This window comes from Amia ocellicauda, chromosome 23 (assembly GCF_036373705.1).
Source record: "Amia ocellicauda isolate fAmiCal2 chromosome 23, fAmiCal2.hap1, whole genome shotgun sequence".
Classification (NCBI taxonomy): domain Eukaryota; kingdom Metazoa; phylum Chordata; class Actinopteri; order Amiiformes; family Amiidae; genus Amia; species Amia ocellicauda.
Window position 1 is genome coordinate 20,236,651 of NC_089872.1, and position 16,535 is coordinate 20,253,185.

Below are 16,535 nucleotides of genomic sequence, written 5' to 3' on the forward strand. Positions count from 1 at the left end.
TCGATAGTGGAGTGCAAAAAAAAAACATTTTAATGATTTCCACATTATAGAATATATATTGTTTTACACATGATTATTGATATATATAAATACAATATTCATAGCAGGTATAATTGAATAAAAACATAAAAACTGTGGGCAGGTAATGCTACTCCTATGACATATATTCCTTATTCAGAGCAGCACGGCTATTACATATCATACACGCATGTTTGCACTAGATTTATCACTTCCCACCAACCAAAATACGATATATATCAATATTTATATACACAATGCGAGAGAGAAAAGCCACCACCTCCAGGTTTGATCGAGCTAATCCAGGGCCAGACCCCAGCGATGGCCGCTCAGTGTGTCCGAATGGATCGGGCTCCGGCCTCAGCGCTGGACGATATGGTTGCGGATCTTGAAGCTGACAACCCCGAGGAGGACCAGAGCCGGCAGGAAGGAGTAGAGCAGCAGGAAGTCCAGCGTGTAGCGGCCGAGGGCGCCAGGGTAGCCCTGCTCGATGATCTGGGCACCCTCGCTGACCATACATCCAGGACCCGGCAGCGTGCCATTCACAGACCCGCCTGAGGGAAAGACGGTTCATTGACACATCAGGGACTATTTAGATTAAACATTTGTAAGGATGTGAAAACATATCTTCCACCCTCTTTGCTCTCTTAACCAATTAAGATTCACGTACCACAAGTGAAGTTCAGGCCATAAAACTCGGTCACGATCAGCAGCTCACAACCGTACTTCTGAAAGGTGAGGTAACTGAGCCACTGGAAGACCTGGGGCATGTCCTGAGAGCTCCTGCACGGGATAAGGGGGGACACAAGAATACACGGTCAGGATACAGGAAGATGAAGAAATGTCCTTTTCAAACCAGAGGAGCTTTTCCACATCAGCAGGGACACACGCACCCGGGGACACAAATGGAAATTGGGCTTCAAGGCATTCAAGACAGAAAACAGGAGACACTTCTTCACACAGAGAGGCGTCACAATCTGAACAAACTCCCCAGCGATGTGGCTGAAGAGACAATTTGGGAACATTCAAAAACAGACTGGATAGGATCCTTGATCACTTAGTTATTAATGGACACCAAACGAGCACGATGGGGCGAACGGTCTCCTCTCGTTGGTCAACTTTCTCATGTTCTTATGTTCTTCCCAGTAACCACATTCCCACCAGAGAGTCTCCCTCGCTCTGCCCCTAGACGAGAGTCCGTCCCTCACCCCACCAGAGTCCTGCCCACCTGAGGAAGCCGGAGCCCAGCAGGATGCCGGCGATGTTGAGCAAGGCCACGCCGCTGTTGACGATGTTGGGGTTGTGCACCACGCCCAGCAGCGCCAGCGTCAGCAGCTCACCGACTACGTGGGGCACCAGGATCACCGCAGAGAAGCACAGGAAGCGCGCTGCCTCGGGGAACAGGCCCACCGTCCTGCCGGGGGAGACCACAGTGACGCACACACTCATGTGTTGCACTAACGCGTAGATGCACACACACGCTCACACACTAGATGAACTAACTCTGAAGCAATCGACGGGCCGTTTATACCCGTTCCTGTGCCCTGCTCCTTGGGACACACCTGCCACTTCCGCAGCAAAGCCACATCCTTACCAGTACAGGAAGGAGGAGAAGATGAACACGCTGACTATGCTGAAGGGGAGGATATGGAATATGTAGGCCAGGAACATTTGCCACTTCTGATAGAGGCCATCTTTGCTCTCCTGGTCACCGATGGCCCTGAGAGCAGGAACTGGAGGGAAAAAAACAAAGAATAAAGGTTGATATAAGTATAAAAAACTAAAACATAATCTCCATAATCAGATCCTGGATTCTGAGGGCGTTGTGCGATTGACCGACACAGGAGTGACGATATTCGTGTGAAAATACAGTAGAGCGTTCATGACCAAGCACAATCTTCAGACCTGCGCTGTGTTTACTTCAGTACGAGTGTTTATGGGCGAGAGATTTAAGGTGTGTCAGTTCAAGGTCATATTTTACAGGCTAATACGGGTGCCTTCTTCCTGAACAATGCCATTCCCGCTCTTATCTGCCGAGAGAGATGAGATAGTGATGGAAACCCTGCTGACCTCAAGTAGGACTCGCCGATGACAGTACTGCAGGGCAGGCTAGCTCTGTTTGTTACGGCTCCAGGAAGACACTGGAGACAGAGAGATCTGAAACGGGAATCTCTCCGGCTCTGGGACTTGAGATCTGTGGGCTCTTATTCTAGCGTCTCTGTCCGTCTGTGTCTCTGTACTCACACAGCGCCACAGCGTTCAGCATGCCGGTGTAGGGCGACGCCCCCATGGACTGGTAGATGATGCCGATGCGGTCCTGGATCGCCCCTTTGGTGATGTCTCGGTCCAGCTTCATGACGAAGAAGGCCACGAACAGGCCGTAGATGAGGTTCTGCGAGAGGCGCATCAGCACGCCCATCCGGTCCCGGGACAGGTTCCTGGCGGTCCTCCTGCACACAGAGACACAGAGGCTTAAAATACCTGTCTGTCACAGTCTGACCTGCTCCTTTAGAAACATTTCAAAATACAGTTCAAATCCATCCATCCATCCATCCATCCATCCATCCATGCTTAAATCTGTTGGTACCTGATGAGCACGCCCAGCTTGGAGAACCCGGAGGGGGCCTCTTTGCTCTTGAAGGGGATGGGCGGCTTCTCCAGGAGCTGGCAGCTCCGTTCAACGCCCTCCAACATCCGCCGGTAGATCTCCGAGCTCTGATAGGCCGAGGTGATGACGTGCATGCGGTTATAGGTGGCCACCTCTCTCTCGGTACTCCTGGTGTCCACCGACGTGAGATCCACTGCCAATCAGAGGGGCGAGGTCAGGCACAGCATCCAGACTCAGTCACAACTGTCGGGCGGCCAGCTGGATCTGTGGGGCTTACCGTAGAGGTCGAAGGGGTTGCAGTACTCTGGACACTCGTAGCCACAGCCGCTGAAGAACTGCACCATCTCCCCGGGCTCCCCGCAGAACACCAGCTCCCCGCAGCTCAGGATAGCGATGCGGCTGAACACCTGGGAGACCGGAGTTTAACACTTCATTAGCCCTCATCTCTTTGACAGCGGCTCTTTGTGGCTCTCGGACCGTCCCTCAGAGGTGCAGGTCTCCTACCCTGAAGAGCTCCGAGCGCGGCTGGTGAATGGTCACGATGATGATACGATCCCTCTGGGCCAGCTCTGCCAGCAGCACCACTATCTGATTGGCTGTCATGCTGTCCAGGCCGGTGGTCGGTTCGTCCAGCAGAATGACCTCTGAAAGACACGTGTCAATCAAGACACCAGGCTCAACAGCAGTAAAACCTTCAGATCTAACACTTGATAGCAGACGATCACCAGTTTCAGGTATTTTCTTATTAATAAACTAAGAATCATAACAGTTGTGCCCGTCAACAGTGACCCACTCAGTCCCGTTCTGCCCCTGTACCCACTTGTTGCTCATATTGTTTGAGGAGTGACGTATCAGCGCCAGAAACCTCAGAGAAAGAGAACAGAGTTCAGAGTTTGGTCCGTGCTGGTCTCAGAGGTCTGCTCTTGCCAGGGCAATCTACAGGGATTTTGTTTTCCCCAAAACATTAAAAAAACAATTAAAAGATTGCTTATTTTAAGATGGAAATTAATTGCTTTCCTCTAATTAATTTCTCGCTTCGTTGGAAAGCCACTAGACGGGAGCACATCATTACTGCTGACGTTCGCTCGGCTCCTGAAGGTGCCGCAGCCCCCCAGCCCTGATAGAGGCTCTATCACCAGATGGCCGAGTCGGTCCCGGTGCTCCCCTTAATCCAGCCCGCCCCGATAAGCAACTTTTACTCCTTTCTGTCGTCCAGCGCGAAGTCCAAGTTGGGATCGCCCTGAAAGAGTTCTCAAACCGAAGATTTTCCAGATTGCATCTGATGGCTACTGTGCCAGTTTTGTAACTCAGCAAAGGAATAGGTGGTTGGTTAGACACAGGTGACGCGGTCCAGGATCATCGCTGGGAGGGACGTTAAAGTCAAAAGGTGTTCACCACGGTACGGCACGACAGCAGAAGATGAACAGAGCGCCTGGCGGGATCGCCCAGCATCTAATTCAGTGTCTGATACAAAGCTCACACCTGCAATCCTCCACCTGGGCCAGCGCTCGCTGAAATAAATAAACCCCCGAGAAATTAACCTTCACGGGTCTTTCTGCCAGGTGTGATGTCTCTCTTCGCAAGAGACCTATCACTGCGCATATAGCCGAAGTGCCTCGTTACTCTTAATTGCATTGCTGTCACACCAAGGGCCACATCCACTTCGCTAATTAAAGATTAGCAGTGAACTGCCTGTTGCATTACCGGTAATTTCACTGGCAGAGCAGGCCGGACAGAAACAGCTGCGTCCGGGACACCTGCACGTGAGAAATCATAGACACCTGCAGGATTCGCCACCAATACCAATACAAAATGTTATCCTTCTGCGTGACTCACAAAGGCAACCTTCCAGAGGCACAAGGTGTGTGTCCGTGTGCGGGTGCGTGTGCGTGTGCGTATGTGTGTGTGTTGAGGCTGGCCTCCGGGGGATGGGGGGCCACTCACTGGGGTCCTGCAGCAGCTGGCTGGCGATGGACACCCTCCGTCTCTCGCCCCCTGAGATGCCCGGGAAGATCCGCCCGCCGATCACAGTGCCAGCCACATGAGTCAGGCTGAGCTCTGCCATCACAGCATCCACCTGTAGGACGACACAGGGCCACACGCTCTCACACAGGGCCACACATGCTCCCACGGGGCCACACGCTCTCACACAAGGCCACACGCTCTCACACAAGGCCCACATGCTCTTGCCTTCTTGCGGATGGCGTCGGCCGAGTGTCCCCGTAGGGCCAGCTGGGCTGTGTAGGTGAGCGTCTCTTCCACAGTCAGGTAGCTCAGCAGGTTGTCACTCTGGGAGAAGGAGGAGAAATGGGTGCTTTACTACGGTACAGATACGAGGGGTCAGTAACACAAATCTTTTTCAGCGCTCTTGATTGCTTTACTCCCATCTTTTGAATTTCCCCATGTTTTATTCAGCTGCTTATCTCCGAACGAGCCCTTCATGGCGTTATCTCGATGTCGGCGATTGCGTGAGAGTTATAATTGACCTGTGAGCTCTGCTGGAATCTGAGATTGCGGCTCTGGCACACCTCCGAGGTTTTTAATCCATTGTTTATGTACATGGAATGAATTGAATCTAAATGAATACATTTTTCTCCAACGATTGTACGGAGCACATTTTCTTCATACGCCAAACTTGGACTCCTACGCTGCTTTCCCCACAGACTGCTATAAAGTTAGTGCCACTTCTAAACTCCCGGTTTGCTGCTTCTTGTAGTTGATTATGAAGTGAAACCTGTTTTTGCCTCTGTTTCCTATTACCTATTGGAGATTTAATATCACATTTTTTTCAGCCGCTTAATTCCAAATGAAATGACCGGATTAGTTTATTGCTCTTGCAAGTAATGTGGATTTTATCTGCAGGGAGGGGGGAAAAAAAAGATTACTTGAAATTGCCGCATTTTATCCATGGTTATTTAATTTACCGCTGGATACACTTGAACAAGCCACAAAGATTACGAGAAATATCTGCAATCCCAGCTAATCTTAATTTCCTTCTGAAAGTCAGGGTCCTTCTTATTAAGTCCGCCATTGACCAGCGATAATCGCAGTCATTTCCGCCCCCGTCTGAGCACCTCTCCCCCCCCCCGCCAGCTCTTGTCTGTCTAACCGACCGTGGCCCCCCTCACCGCCCAGAGATGAGCGGCTAAGTGCAAGAGTTTGCCGTCTAAAATATCTCATCTGCAGGAACGCCTCTTGTCCTGATTGATAGATTTGTTTGTGTCCTGTCTGTCTCATGATGCCCATTTATCGTTTTTAGTATTGTTTTAAGACTCTTGTGCTTATTTGTTGTCCTTGACTGTTGGACAGCCTTGCAGGTATGGTTTGTCTACATCATTTTGGTCCCTCTCTACTACCACGTACCACAACCATTTAAGGACCAAACAGAGTGGTGTACACGCCTGTTTCTGTGCTATAAAAGATGATGCAGTACCCATAATGCAGTGATTCCAAACATGCTCGTTACGTCCCTTTGTTGCTTCCCGTGCCGGCTCTCCGACAGCGAGACTGACCTGCAGGACGTACGAGAAACAGTCCTGAAACTGCTCTCTCTTCAGCGTCCAGCCGTTCACGTACACGTCCCCCAGCAGATCGCCGGTGTTCCCAATCCGCCCCGAGATCGCGTCCAGAAGGGTGGTCTTCCCGGAGCCTGATGGGTGACAGTTTACAGCCAAGTGAGGGACTGATGGGACCCAAAAAACACAACACAGACCTGTAGGACCTTTATTAATGCTTTGGAAGTGCATTCCAGTCCGACAGCGATGCTCCTGCGATCCCTGCGTCTCCCAGCCCATATTTACAGCCGAAATTCCCGATTAAATTGGGGAAAACTGGGAGAAATTGACAGAAGACAGAGGAAGGAGAGCAGGGGAGGGGGGTGCAGGACCAGGGTCTTTCCACTACACACCTGAATTACCCAGAATGCCCATGATCTGCCCACTTTCCACGTGGAAGGACACGTCTCTGAGGATCTGGCGAGTCCACTTCTCTCTGTGGCACAGCGCAGTCCACCACGGACCGGAGCGCTCACTGTCCCGGCCAAAACAACAGCGACTGCCCGATTAGAGTCGCGATGAAGATCAAACCACGATGACACAGTCATCATCATCTTTAGCATTTGTATTAAAAAACAATTTGTGATTTCTATGGTCACAGTATAGAACAATAAAAGTTGCCACTCACATCTTGTATGTGTGTTTTTGGATTATATACAAAAAAATGCACACAAATAAACACAATTGCTGTATTAAAAATATTTCAGTATGAGAACCTTTTTGTTTAATACATTCATCTTATACTGTCATTTCCATTACAAACATTGTTGACATTGTTGATTTAATGCTACAGACAATATTCTCAGCTTTAGAGAAGTGCGTGAGTGTCTGTCCTTACCTGACCGAGTACGAGACATGGCTGACGCTCAGGGTGCAGGAGGCCAGGGGACTCGGGGTCTGGCCGTCCGTCTGCGGCTCGGTCTTCTGTGAGCTCAGCTTGAAGGACTCTTTAAACCTGCTCTCCGCCGGCGAACCCCCTTGTGACAGGGAGTAGGTCGTCTGCATGTTTACAGCCATTGCCCTCCCCCCAAAACAAGAGTCGTGTATCTGTTTCTCTAATGGGTTCCTCGGCTGCAGTGCCATGTCGTGTTTCAGTTTGTAAAGCGAAGTCAGCTCTTGGCATCATAAATAGAGTCTGCGACAGCCTTATCTGCAGGGACCTTCGGACCCCTTCTTCCGCAGACACAATCGCTGTCGTTCACTCTTTACTTTGGACCGCGCTGGACCGGGCGACAGTGTCTAGGTGCTCGCGGTGACTGAAGATGACCCCACCTGACCGGCACTTCGGTACAGCAGACCTGCAGTGATGTCCACAGAGAGACCCCCGCCGATGGCAGAAGCCCCCTCCGCCGACACGCCGCAGTGGGTGAGTGAAGGCAAACCACTGGCCGTATTGTTTTGCGCTTCTCAGTAGCACCCAAAGACCTATAAGACTTCCGTTAGCATTCGTTCTCCTCGTTTGGATGATTCCCTCCGTGTTGGATTGTCATCTTCTCCTTCTCAGTGCTCCCTTATGGCTCGGGTGTTTTAGGAGCCCTGGGGCATTACAGCCCGTCCTCTGGTTCTCTCATCACACCCCCTCTCTACGTCCATGTCATTGTCCGCCTGGTCCCTGTCCAGGTTCACTCAATGGGACTGAAACAGCAAAGCGTTCCCAAGAGAATCAGGCCGGCACCGATATGTCCGAGTCCTGTATGTAACAGAATAGGATCTATCGAGGGACATTTTCACTACTCGGGGGTTGCAGGGGCTACAGTTTCAGTTGTACTGCTGGTACAGGATGATAAAGACATAGATAGGAAATGTAAATACATAAGAAAATACATTTATGAATATGTAACTCAATACATAATATTGGAAATGGTGATTCAAAGTGATTACTCCGACTGTCTGTCTTGTTTGAACATTAACCAGGGTTGGCATCGTTTCTAACATCTAGTCCAAATGTCAACACTCTGTGATAGCACCAAGGCCAAGACAAACAAGCCCAGCCGCAGGGCAAATGAGAACCAAATTAGAAAGGAAAAAAATGATACGCTGAAGCAACAAAGCAGATTTGAGTCGATCTGATTTCAACTGTTTTCTTTCAACGGGGTTTGTGAAATCGGGGCAGGATGCGATTAGACGATATTTCTTTTCAGTCCATGTGGAGACAGTAAACACTGGGGGAACCAGGGTGGTCCTCTCACGTCTCCTCCTCGTCATATCACAAGGTTGTCGCTTTTTCAGAAATACCAGGAGCGCCTGTTCTCGTCCCCAGAGGAGGACAGCAGCCTCTACTTCACATACAGCGGTGAGCGCAATGTGCTGGAGGTCCGGGACCTGCACTACCAGGTAAAGGAGGCCGTCTGTCCCTCTCTCTCTCTCTCAGTCTCTTCAGCGGTCGATCGCTCTGTCTTGCCGTACTGGAAGGCTCGGTCTCAGCGGCGTTTCTGTGTGAGCAGGTAGACACCGCAGCACAGATACCCTGGTACGAGAAGCTCTCAGAGTTTAAACTGCCCTGGGAGATGCAGGAAGCCAAGCAGATGGCCATCCAGAACCTCAACCTGAAGGTCAGGAGCGGACAGATGCTGGCCGTCATCGGGAGCTCAGGTACGGCAACACCCACCTCCACCCGCCGGTCGCAGTTCACACGGTTATCCTCACCGAACAGGAATTATAATTATGTTCATGGACACTTGTTGTGGCTGCCAAGAAAGTACATTAGAAGTGTTCTAATGGTTGAGAACTTCATATCCCCCCCGTCCCCCCAGGCTGTGGGAAGACGTCCCTGCTGGACATCATCACCTGCCGGGACGAGGGGGGGCAGAGGATATCCGGGGAGATCCTGGTGAACGGGAGGCCCTGCACCCCCCGGCTGGTGAAGAAGAGCATCGCCCACGTGCGCCAGGACGACCGGCTGCTGCCCCACCTGACCGTGCGCGAGACGCTGGACTTCGTGGCCAAGCTGCGGCTGCCCACGCACTTCTCCCAGCAGCAGCGGGACCAGAGGGTAGGTCACACCGCCCCGGCACAGCCCCGGCACAGCCCCGGCACAGCGCTGCTCGAGACTGCAAAGCTGTGGTCTGAAGAGTCTCCATGGATTGAATGTAGTGTGTTTAAGGTACCGTTAGAGGCAGAGGATAATCTGACGCACAGTGATGTGTTAACCATTAGCAATGCATTTGTACATGGTATTGTGGATGAACTGTTCCTCAGTGGTCTTTCTGTTCTTCACTGCCCACCGTTAAAACCCACAAACTTGCCAGATTTGTGCTGTGCTGTAGCGAGCGGTGCCAGGCTGAGGCTGGGGGGTGGCGGATCCACGCTGTGGCCACACTGACGGTCTCCCCTCACCGGGCTGTTCCTCACAGGTGGAGGACGTGATCGCGGAGCTGCGTCTGCGGCAGTGCGCCAACACACGTGTCGGCAACGACTACGTGCGCGGCGTGTCCGGCGGGGAGCGGCGCCGGGTCAGCATCGCGGTGCAGCTGCTCTGGAACCCAGGTGAGCGGCCGTGAACAGCTCCCCTCTCTCCAGCAGACAATGCATCGTATGAAAAGCATCATCTGAGGCAATAACCCCATGGAGACCCAATATGTGTTTGTGCAGGTATCCTGATTCTGGACGAGCCCACCTCCGGGCTGGACAGCTTCACGGCACACAACCTGGTGATCACCCTGTCCCGGCTGGCTCGGGGCAACCGGCTGGTCCTGCTGTCCATCCACCAGCCACGCTCGGACATCTTCCAGCTCTTCGACCTGGTGCTGCTGCTGTCCTCGGGGGCGGCCGTGTACTATGGGGCAGCCCGCCACATGGTGCCATACTTTGCCGCGCTGGGACACCCCTGCCCCCGCTACTGCAACCCCTCCGACTTCTACGGCAAGTACCGAGCCACCGCTACGGGGAGTGTGCTTACTGCCGGCTTTGCCAAAACATAGATGGCGCTTAACATAAGAACATTAGAGAGTGTCCAATGGAGAGGAGGCCATTCGCCCCATCGTGCTCGTTTGGTGTCCATTAATAACTAAGTGATCAAGGATCCTATCCAGTCTGTTTTTGAATGTTCCCACATTGTCTCTTCAGCCACATCGCTGGGGAGTTTGTTCAGATTGTGACGCCTCTCTGTGTGAAGAAGTGTCTCCTGTTTTCTGTCTTGAATGCCTTGAAGCCCAATTTCCATTTGTGTCCCCGGGTGCGTGTGTCCCTGCTGATCTGGAAAAGCTCCTCTGGGTTGATGTGGTCGATGCCTTTCATGATGTTGAAGACTTGACATTTATGCATGTTGTCTGCAACAGGGAGGGATTATATTCAAGGATTGGTAACGGCCTGTTAAATGTGTCCCGTCTCTCTGTGTCTCCCCGTCAGTGGACCTGATCAGTATAGACCGGCGCAGCGCCGAGCAGGAGGCCCAGTGTCTGGATCGAGCCCGAGATCTGGCCGCCCAGTTCTGGGAGAAGGTGAAGGGGACCGAAGACTACTTCTGGACACCAGAGGAGTCGGATGCAGCGCTGGACAGCCCCAGGTACCGCCGCACCGTAAACATCCGCACAGCAGACTGTCTACTATCGGAGCTACTGTCGGAGTGTGGCACCGAAAAGACCGGCCCTCCAGCCCTCACGGCCCGTTAAGAGTGCGATCGGAAGAGACACGATACTTCATCCACCTGTGTTTAATCCACAGTCCTCTCTCCGGGCGTCCCGACACGGCGATCACGGTGTCCAGTCAGAAGGACCAGCTGGCCGGGGGTCTGCGGCAGTTCTCCATCCTGCTGAGGTAGGGGGCCCCTCTCACTGCACCCCCGCAGGGCACTGGCCCACAACATAACTGATTATTATTATTAATAATCAGAATAATTAGAAACTCACTGTCGTCCCTCCTGATCTCCTTGCCTGCCAGGCGCCAGGTGTCCAACGATTTCCGGGACCTGCCCACCCTGCTGATCCACGGCCTGGAAGCGCTGCTGATGTCGCTGCTGATCGGGTTCCTGTACTTCGGGGCGGGGGAGTCGCGTCTGTCCATCCAGGACACCGTGGCGCTGCTCTACATGATCGGGGCGCTCACGCCCTTCGCCGTGGTGCTGGACGTCATCGCCAAGTGTGAGTGCGGCGGTCCCTGGGGGGCCACACCGACGGCACCGTGGAGTTCAGAGTCCCACGGCCACTAGAATGGTTGTTTACATGCAGGTCAACTGCGGCGTTTCTACACGATGTGGAGATGGTCTCAAACCTTCTCATACGCGGTTAATGTCTCTCTTGCAGGTCATTCTGAAAGAGCCATGATTTTCCACGAGCTGGAAGACGGGATGTACTCGGTGACGGCTTATTTCTTTGCCAAGGTAACCATATATATTTAGAATAACCCTGACAGTTTTAATTGAGCGCCTAAAATGCAGGACGGCTCAAATCCGTCTTCAATGGCCGTGTTGTTGATGATAATCTTTTCAAGACGCCCCGTGTACCTGCCTTTTCAGAAACACACTTCTCAGTGCCGATACGACTTTCTTTGTACGCGGCTCAGGCGTCTCCGGGGTCTCCGAGTTTCTCCAGCTGGAGTCCTCCGCTGCGGCTGGTCTCTCCCACAGGGAAAATGACAGAGGGATGAAATTGCGCGGGAGACGAATCCACATGGGTTTCTCTGCAGATGATTTATGAGAAGCGAGAGTCTACAGATGCGACAAATGGCCAGCCGGGGGTGTCCCGTTCTACAAGCTGCCAAATTACCGGGCATGGATGACACTTGACACAAGAACGCACAGGGAGCCGTCCCTGAAACACAAACACACGACAGGTTTTGCATTTTGACAATGACGATGACAATGGAACGAGAAGTCTTCCCCCCTCGATGGCCATTCTGTGTGGCAGTAGCACGGTGGCGCACACACGCTCCGCTGCAGGGGCATGGTTGTGAGCGGTTCTCCTGTTGTGTCCAGGCTGTGGGTTGTGTGACGGCCTCTATCTGGGCCGCGGTGTCGCCGCCCCCCCCAGCCCCTGTTGAGTCGATCCCAGCTTGAGCATCAAGTGAGCGCGTGAGTCCTGAATGTGCTCCATAGATTGTTTCTCGCTACAACACCATGATCTTGAGGTCACTTATTTGTGTTGTGATTTTAATAAATGCAGGTGATACAGTTCATTTTTACAGCAATTATCTGGATGAATGGATCCAAATGACAGATGATCAGGAATAAGAAGACTCCACTTTGTTGTAGCCTGAGTTTGTGTGTCATTTGTCTACTTCAAGAAAAGCTCTTAAAATAAATGACAAGGCTCGCTTTCAGGGGGATGCGTATCCCTGCAGTTGCACCGTTTGGCCACTGGGTGTCAGTGTAGCTCCACATACGGATCACCAGCTCGTTTGTGTTCAACTGTATTCCCCAGTACACGGTAACACCCAGGGTCGAGGTCAGGACACGTCAGCAGAGTCTCACGCCTGGGCTTTGAGTGCGGTTGTTGGCTTTAGTTACTTTTCCAGTAAAACTATCATTCCTCAACTGCTTTCCGAAAGCTGGAGAGCCCCTGACCACCCTGTCCCTGTCCCGCCCTGCGCAGGTCCTCGGGGAGCTGCCGGAGCACTGCGCCTTCACCCTGGTCTACGCCGTGCCCATCTACTGGCTGGCAGGCCTGAACCCGCAGGCCGGGGCCTTCCTGCAGAGCCTGGCGCTGGTGTGGCTGGTGGTGTACTGCAGCCGCTCCATGGCGCTGTGGGTGGCGGCGCTGCTGCCCACCCTGCAGACCTCGTCCTTCATGGGCAACGCGCTGTTCACCGTCTTCTACCTCACCGGCGGCTTCGTCATCAGCCTGGAGAACATGTGGATGGGTCAGTCAGTGTGTCAGTCACTGTGTCAATCAGTCAGTGTGTCAGTCAGTCAGTCAGCGTGTCAGTCAGTGTGTCAGTGAGATTTAACTAACTTTTCTCAGATGTAATAGTTTCTTGTCCAGACTATAACCCCAGTGAACCCATGAAAAACGCTCCTCGATTTCCAAGCTACGCTCACTTGCCTGTCTCCCCCGCAGTGGCCTCCTGGTTCTCTCAGGTGTCGTTCATGCGCTGGGGCTTCGAGGGGATGCTGCAGGTGCAGTTCACCGGGCTGCAGTACCAGGTGTCCGTGGGCAACTTCACCCTCAACGTCGACGGCGTTCACGTGAGTGGGACCGGCCGCCGGGCTGCCCGAGAGAGACGTGCCTCCGACGGGACACACGCACTGACACACCCTCACCCAAAGACCCGCACGGTGCCCGAGTCATTTTCATTTAACCCTGTTCTTCGGCCGTGCTCAGATGTGAATTTAGATCCACACTGTATCTCGTACTGTACAAAGCAGATCAACACCTACATTTCAAGAATGCATTCGTGTTCATTTCAGACAAACTGCAGTGTGTGCTTCTCTGCGTCTCTGACCAGGTGGTGGAAGCCATGAGCATGAACTCCAACCCCCTGTACTCGTGCTACCTGGTCCTGCTGGCCGTGTCTCTGGCCTTCATGGTGTTTTACTACCTGTGTCTGCGGTTCATCAAGCAGAAGTCCAGCCAGGATTGGTGAGGAGGCCATCTCTCTCTGCTGCACCACCACCTCCTGCCACCGGAGGGCAGCAGAGGACCGCGACTGGCCTCGCAGAGAAGCTAAAAAACGATTCTTTTCACAGGAGCGACAGGGGGAGCGTTTATATCACAGACCTGCAGGATCCGCTTGCGTTTCTTCCTTTAAAAACCCATTCTCTGCCGTGTAAGATTTGGCATTATAAGCGGTGAGCCGCGTTTCCCTGGCCGAGGCTTTCTGTGCCGTGATTTTTGTTCAAATAATCAAATAAAGCTAAATTCAGGGTTTACAATAACAGGTCCGGACATCGACAGCAGTATTGATCACTACAGCGGTTTAAATACCCCCTCATTTTCTTTTCACTGTTCAGAGCCTGACATTATATTTTTAACTCATTTTCAAGATGTCAAGGTTCTTTAAAACACCTATGCTTTGCTGCTCAGACCTCAAAGGCCTACTGGGACATAAACAACAAAACATCAGTCTTTCGAAATTCACCGTCGCTTAACCACGATATTGTCTCCATCAGACGAGCCTCGGATTAGGGGCCGAGGTTTTCTAGTTCACAACGTACTTGGACTCGTTGCATTTCTCTCCCTCTTTAATAAAGTCTTTGAAAGGAGATTTACTCTGACAGGAATGTTAATAATAATAATAAAAACATTTTCATATTCATTTTTGTGTTGAGTATTTAAGACTATTATGTTTCCTGAATGTGTTTCACCTGTTCTGAGGAGCCCACAGGGACGGCAGCCATTAAAAGGAAACCAGTTGAGTCGGTTGTGTTGTTGCCAAAGGCACAGTGGCCCTTCATCCCTGACTGAGGGACCCGAGGGGTGGATTTACACATCTGACAGCAGCTCCGGCGGTTTGCGGCCCCAATACGCACGAGCGCGCTGGAGTAAATCCCCCTGGTGCACCAAACAAAGATTTCACAAACCGAACACGAAACTTTTCCCCTTTTTTTTAATGTAATCACCGGCGATTTATGCGGCCCCTTCGGTTCTTAAGTGCTGAAGCAGAACTGCGTTTTAATTAACGAACAGCAACAGAATCCAATTGAAGGGATAATCAGATCAATTAAAAAAAAAAAAACTCATTTGATGGAGCGCGAGATGGATTTAAGTCCCTCCGCCGAGCCGAGGCCGAGCGGGGCTGGCGCAGTGGCTCCTGTGGGGGCCTGCGGGCGGGAGGGACAATGCATCGGCGCTTTTTTCTTCGTTCGAGTTCCCCGACCCCTCAGCGGATTTAAACGTTTCTGGTCCATCTCAACTCGGCCATCGTCTCTCTCCCTCCTACAGACACGAGGAATATAGCGCCCTATATAGTGCCTTGGGAACCAGCAGACACCAGATCTGTCAGCCACGCTATGAATTTAAATACTGTGTCACAGCAGCAGTTTCCACATCGCACAGAAACCATATAAACACACACACACACCTTTAAAAGCTCCCTGTCCTCTCTCTCGTGTGTGTATAGATACATACATACTTCCATACATCCCTTCCCTGGGAGCTCATCAGCTTCAATGGGCCTCTAATTTTGGAAGCGGGTGCCGTGTTGGCAAACAGCAGTAACGAAGGATAACACGCACGGCGCCGTGACAATGCACAGCGGGAGACGTAATTAAGTTGCTTAAAATGTAGAAATGCATCGAAACCTAACCATCTGAAACACGCATTATCACAGCGCCGCTACAGAGAGGACCAGGCGCCACCTGCCGGGGCCTAAAAACAGCTGCGAAAGACGACACTGAGCCACAGGTTGATTCACAAGGGTCTGTTTATTTTCACACGTCCTCCATGAACCACCAGTCATCGGCACACTGACCGAGCCCTCGGGGCGGCCCAGACAGTCCCCTCCCCGGCCGGGCCAGCAGGACCCCGCACCTCTGCCCCTCATCGCAGTGCCGGTCCTTCGGGGCGAGTCGCTTGGTGCCACTTGATCAAGAACAAGGTGTCCGTCTTCTGCGCTGGAGGGCGATGGTGAACCCGGGTCAAACCGGACGGGACCCCGCGGTGTCCACTGGGACGGCCCGCTCCATCCCCGGGACACAGCAGGAAGGGAACGCACAGCATTAGGGGGGTGGAAGGTCTCGGGTTTAATTGACAAGGATAAATACGTCTGTACAGCGAGGTGCGCAAGAGTCGCAGCATCGAACAGGAACATCACAGTAGCGGACACTGAAGACCAGCAGAGCACAGATATGAAACTAAAAAAAATATAACAAAAACACAAACAAAAACACACGGTGAACGGGGGCTCAGTTTTTCTTAGGGGCGTCTGGTTCTCTTCCCTGGTTCTTCAGCTTGTTTGCGTAGAACTTGAAAGACTCCTGGAGGAGAAAAGGGAGCGTCAGACACAGGACTGCCTGGACACACATTGAACAAGTTACACCAAAGACGATCAAACTATTAAGACACTTCTTCACACAGAGAGGCGTCACAATCTGAACAAACTCCCCAGCGATGTGGCTGAAGAGACAATTTGGGAACATTCAAAAACAGACTGGATAGGATCCTTGATCACTTAGTTATTAATGGACACCAAACGAGCACGATGGGGCGAATGGGCTCCTCTCGACTGGACACTTATGTTCTCATGTTCTAATAACTTTAATTAGGCTCAGAAGCAGAACAGAACGTCCACAGACACAGAGGACGGGGGACCCAGCGCTGCCTGAATACGGAGTCCGTCTCCTGCCTCCGAGTACCGGACCTCTCCCAGCGCACACAATCCCCAGTCCTAACCTCCCAAGCAGAAAACAACCACCCCACCGCATTCCCTGTCCCTTGCTTTTCCTTAAGCCGAGCTAATTATCCGTTTTGCTTTGTTTTGAA

The 16,535-nt window shown here is 52.1% G+C and overlaps 3 protein-coding genes across 3 annotated transcripts in view; 1 reads left to right on the top strand and 2 right to left on the bottom strand.

Moving 5' to 3' along the window:
• Positions 1 to 12: 12 nt before the first annotated feature.
• Positions 13 to 7,359, bottom strand: abcg5 (ATP-binding cassette, sub-family G (WHITE), member 5). The gene is made up of 13 exons (XM_066696850.1): positions 7,019 to 7,359; positions 6,534 to 6,655; positions 6,139 to 6,275; positions 4,817 to 4,915; positions 4,571 to 4,703; positions 3,131 to 3,270; positions 2,904 to 3,033; positions 2,606 to 2,819; positions 2,263 to 2,468; positions 1,613 to 1,751; positions 1,247 to 1,432; positions 689 to 801; positions 13 to 572 (listed from the first exon to the last, which is right to left on the bottom strand). The coding sequence occupies exons 1-13, from the start codon at positions 7,261 to 7,263 to the stop codon at positions 379 to 381; spliced, it is 2,058 nt and encodes a 685-aa protein (XP_066552947.1). The 5' UTR covers positions 7,264 to 7,359; the 3' UTR covers positions 13 to 378.
• Positions 7,360 to 7,390: 31 nt separating this feature from the next.
• abcg8 (ATP-binding cassette, sub-family G (WHITE), member 8) lies at positions 7,391 to 14,370 on the top strand. Its single transcript, XM_066696851.1, has 13 exons — positions 7,391 to 7,546; positions 8,410 to 8,514; positions 8,625 to 8,772; positions 8,934 to 9,172; positions 9,534 to 9,666; positions 9,772 to 10,041; positions 10,528 to 10,684; positions 10,843 to 10,935; positions 11,059 to 11,258; positions 11,421 to 11,497; positions 12,708 to 12,975; positions 13,173 to 13,300; positions 13,561 to 14,370. The coding sequence occupies exons 1-13, from the start codon at positions 7,487 to 7,489 to the stop codon at positions 13,696 to 13,698; spliced, it is 2,016 nt and encodes a 671-aa protein (XP_066552948.1). The 5' UTR covers positions 7,391 to 7,486; the 3' UTR covers positions 13,699 to 14,370.
• A 1,089-nt stretch (positions 14,371 to 15,459) lies between these two features.
• Positions 15,460 to 16,535, bottom strand: part of lrpprc (leucine-rich pentatricopeptide repeat containing) — a 45,728-nt gene continuing 44,652 nt past the window's right edge. The window contains exon 38 of the mRNA XM_066696484.1: positions 15,460 to 16,030. Within this exon, the coding sequence (XP_066552581.1) occupies positions 15,959 to 16,030 (72 nt within the window). The 3' untranslated portion in view covers positions 15,460 to 15,958. The remainder of the gene's footprint in view (positions 16,031 to 16,535) is intronic.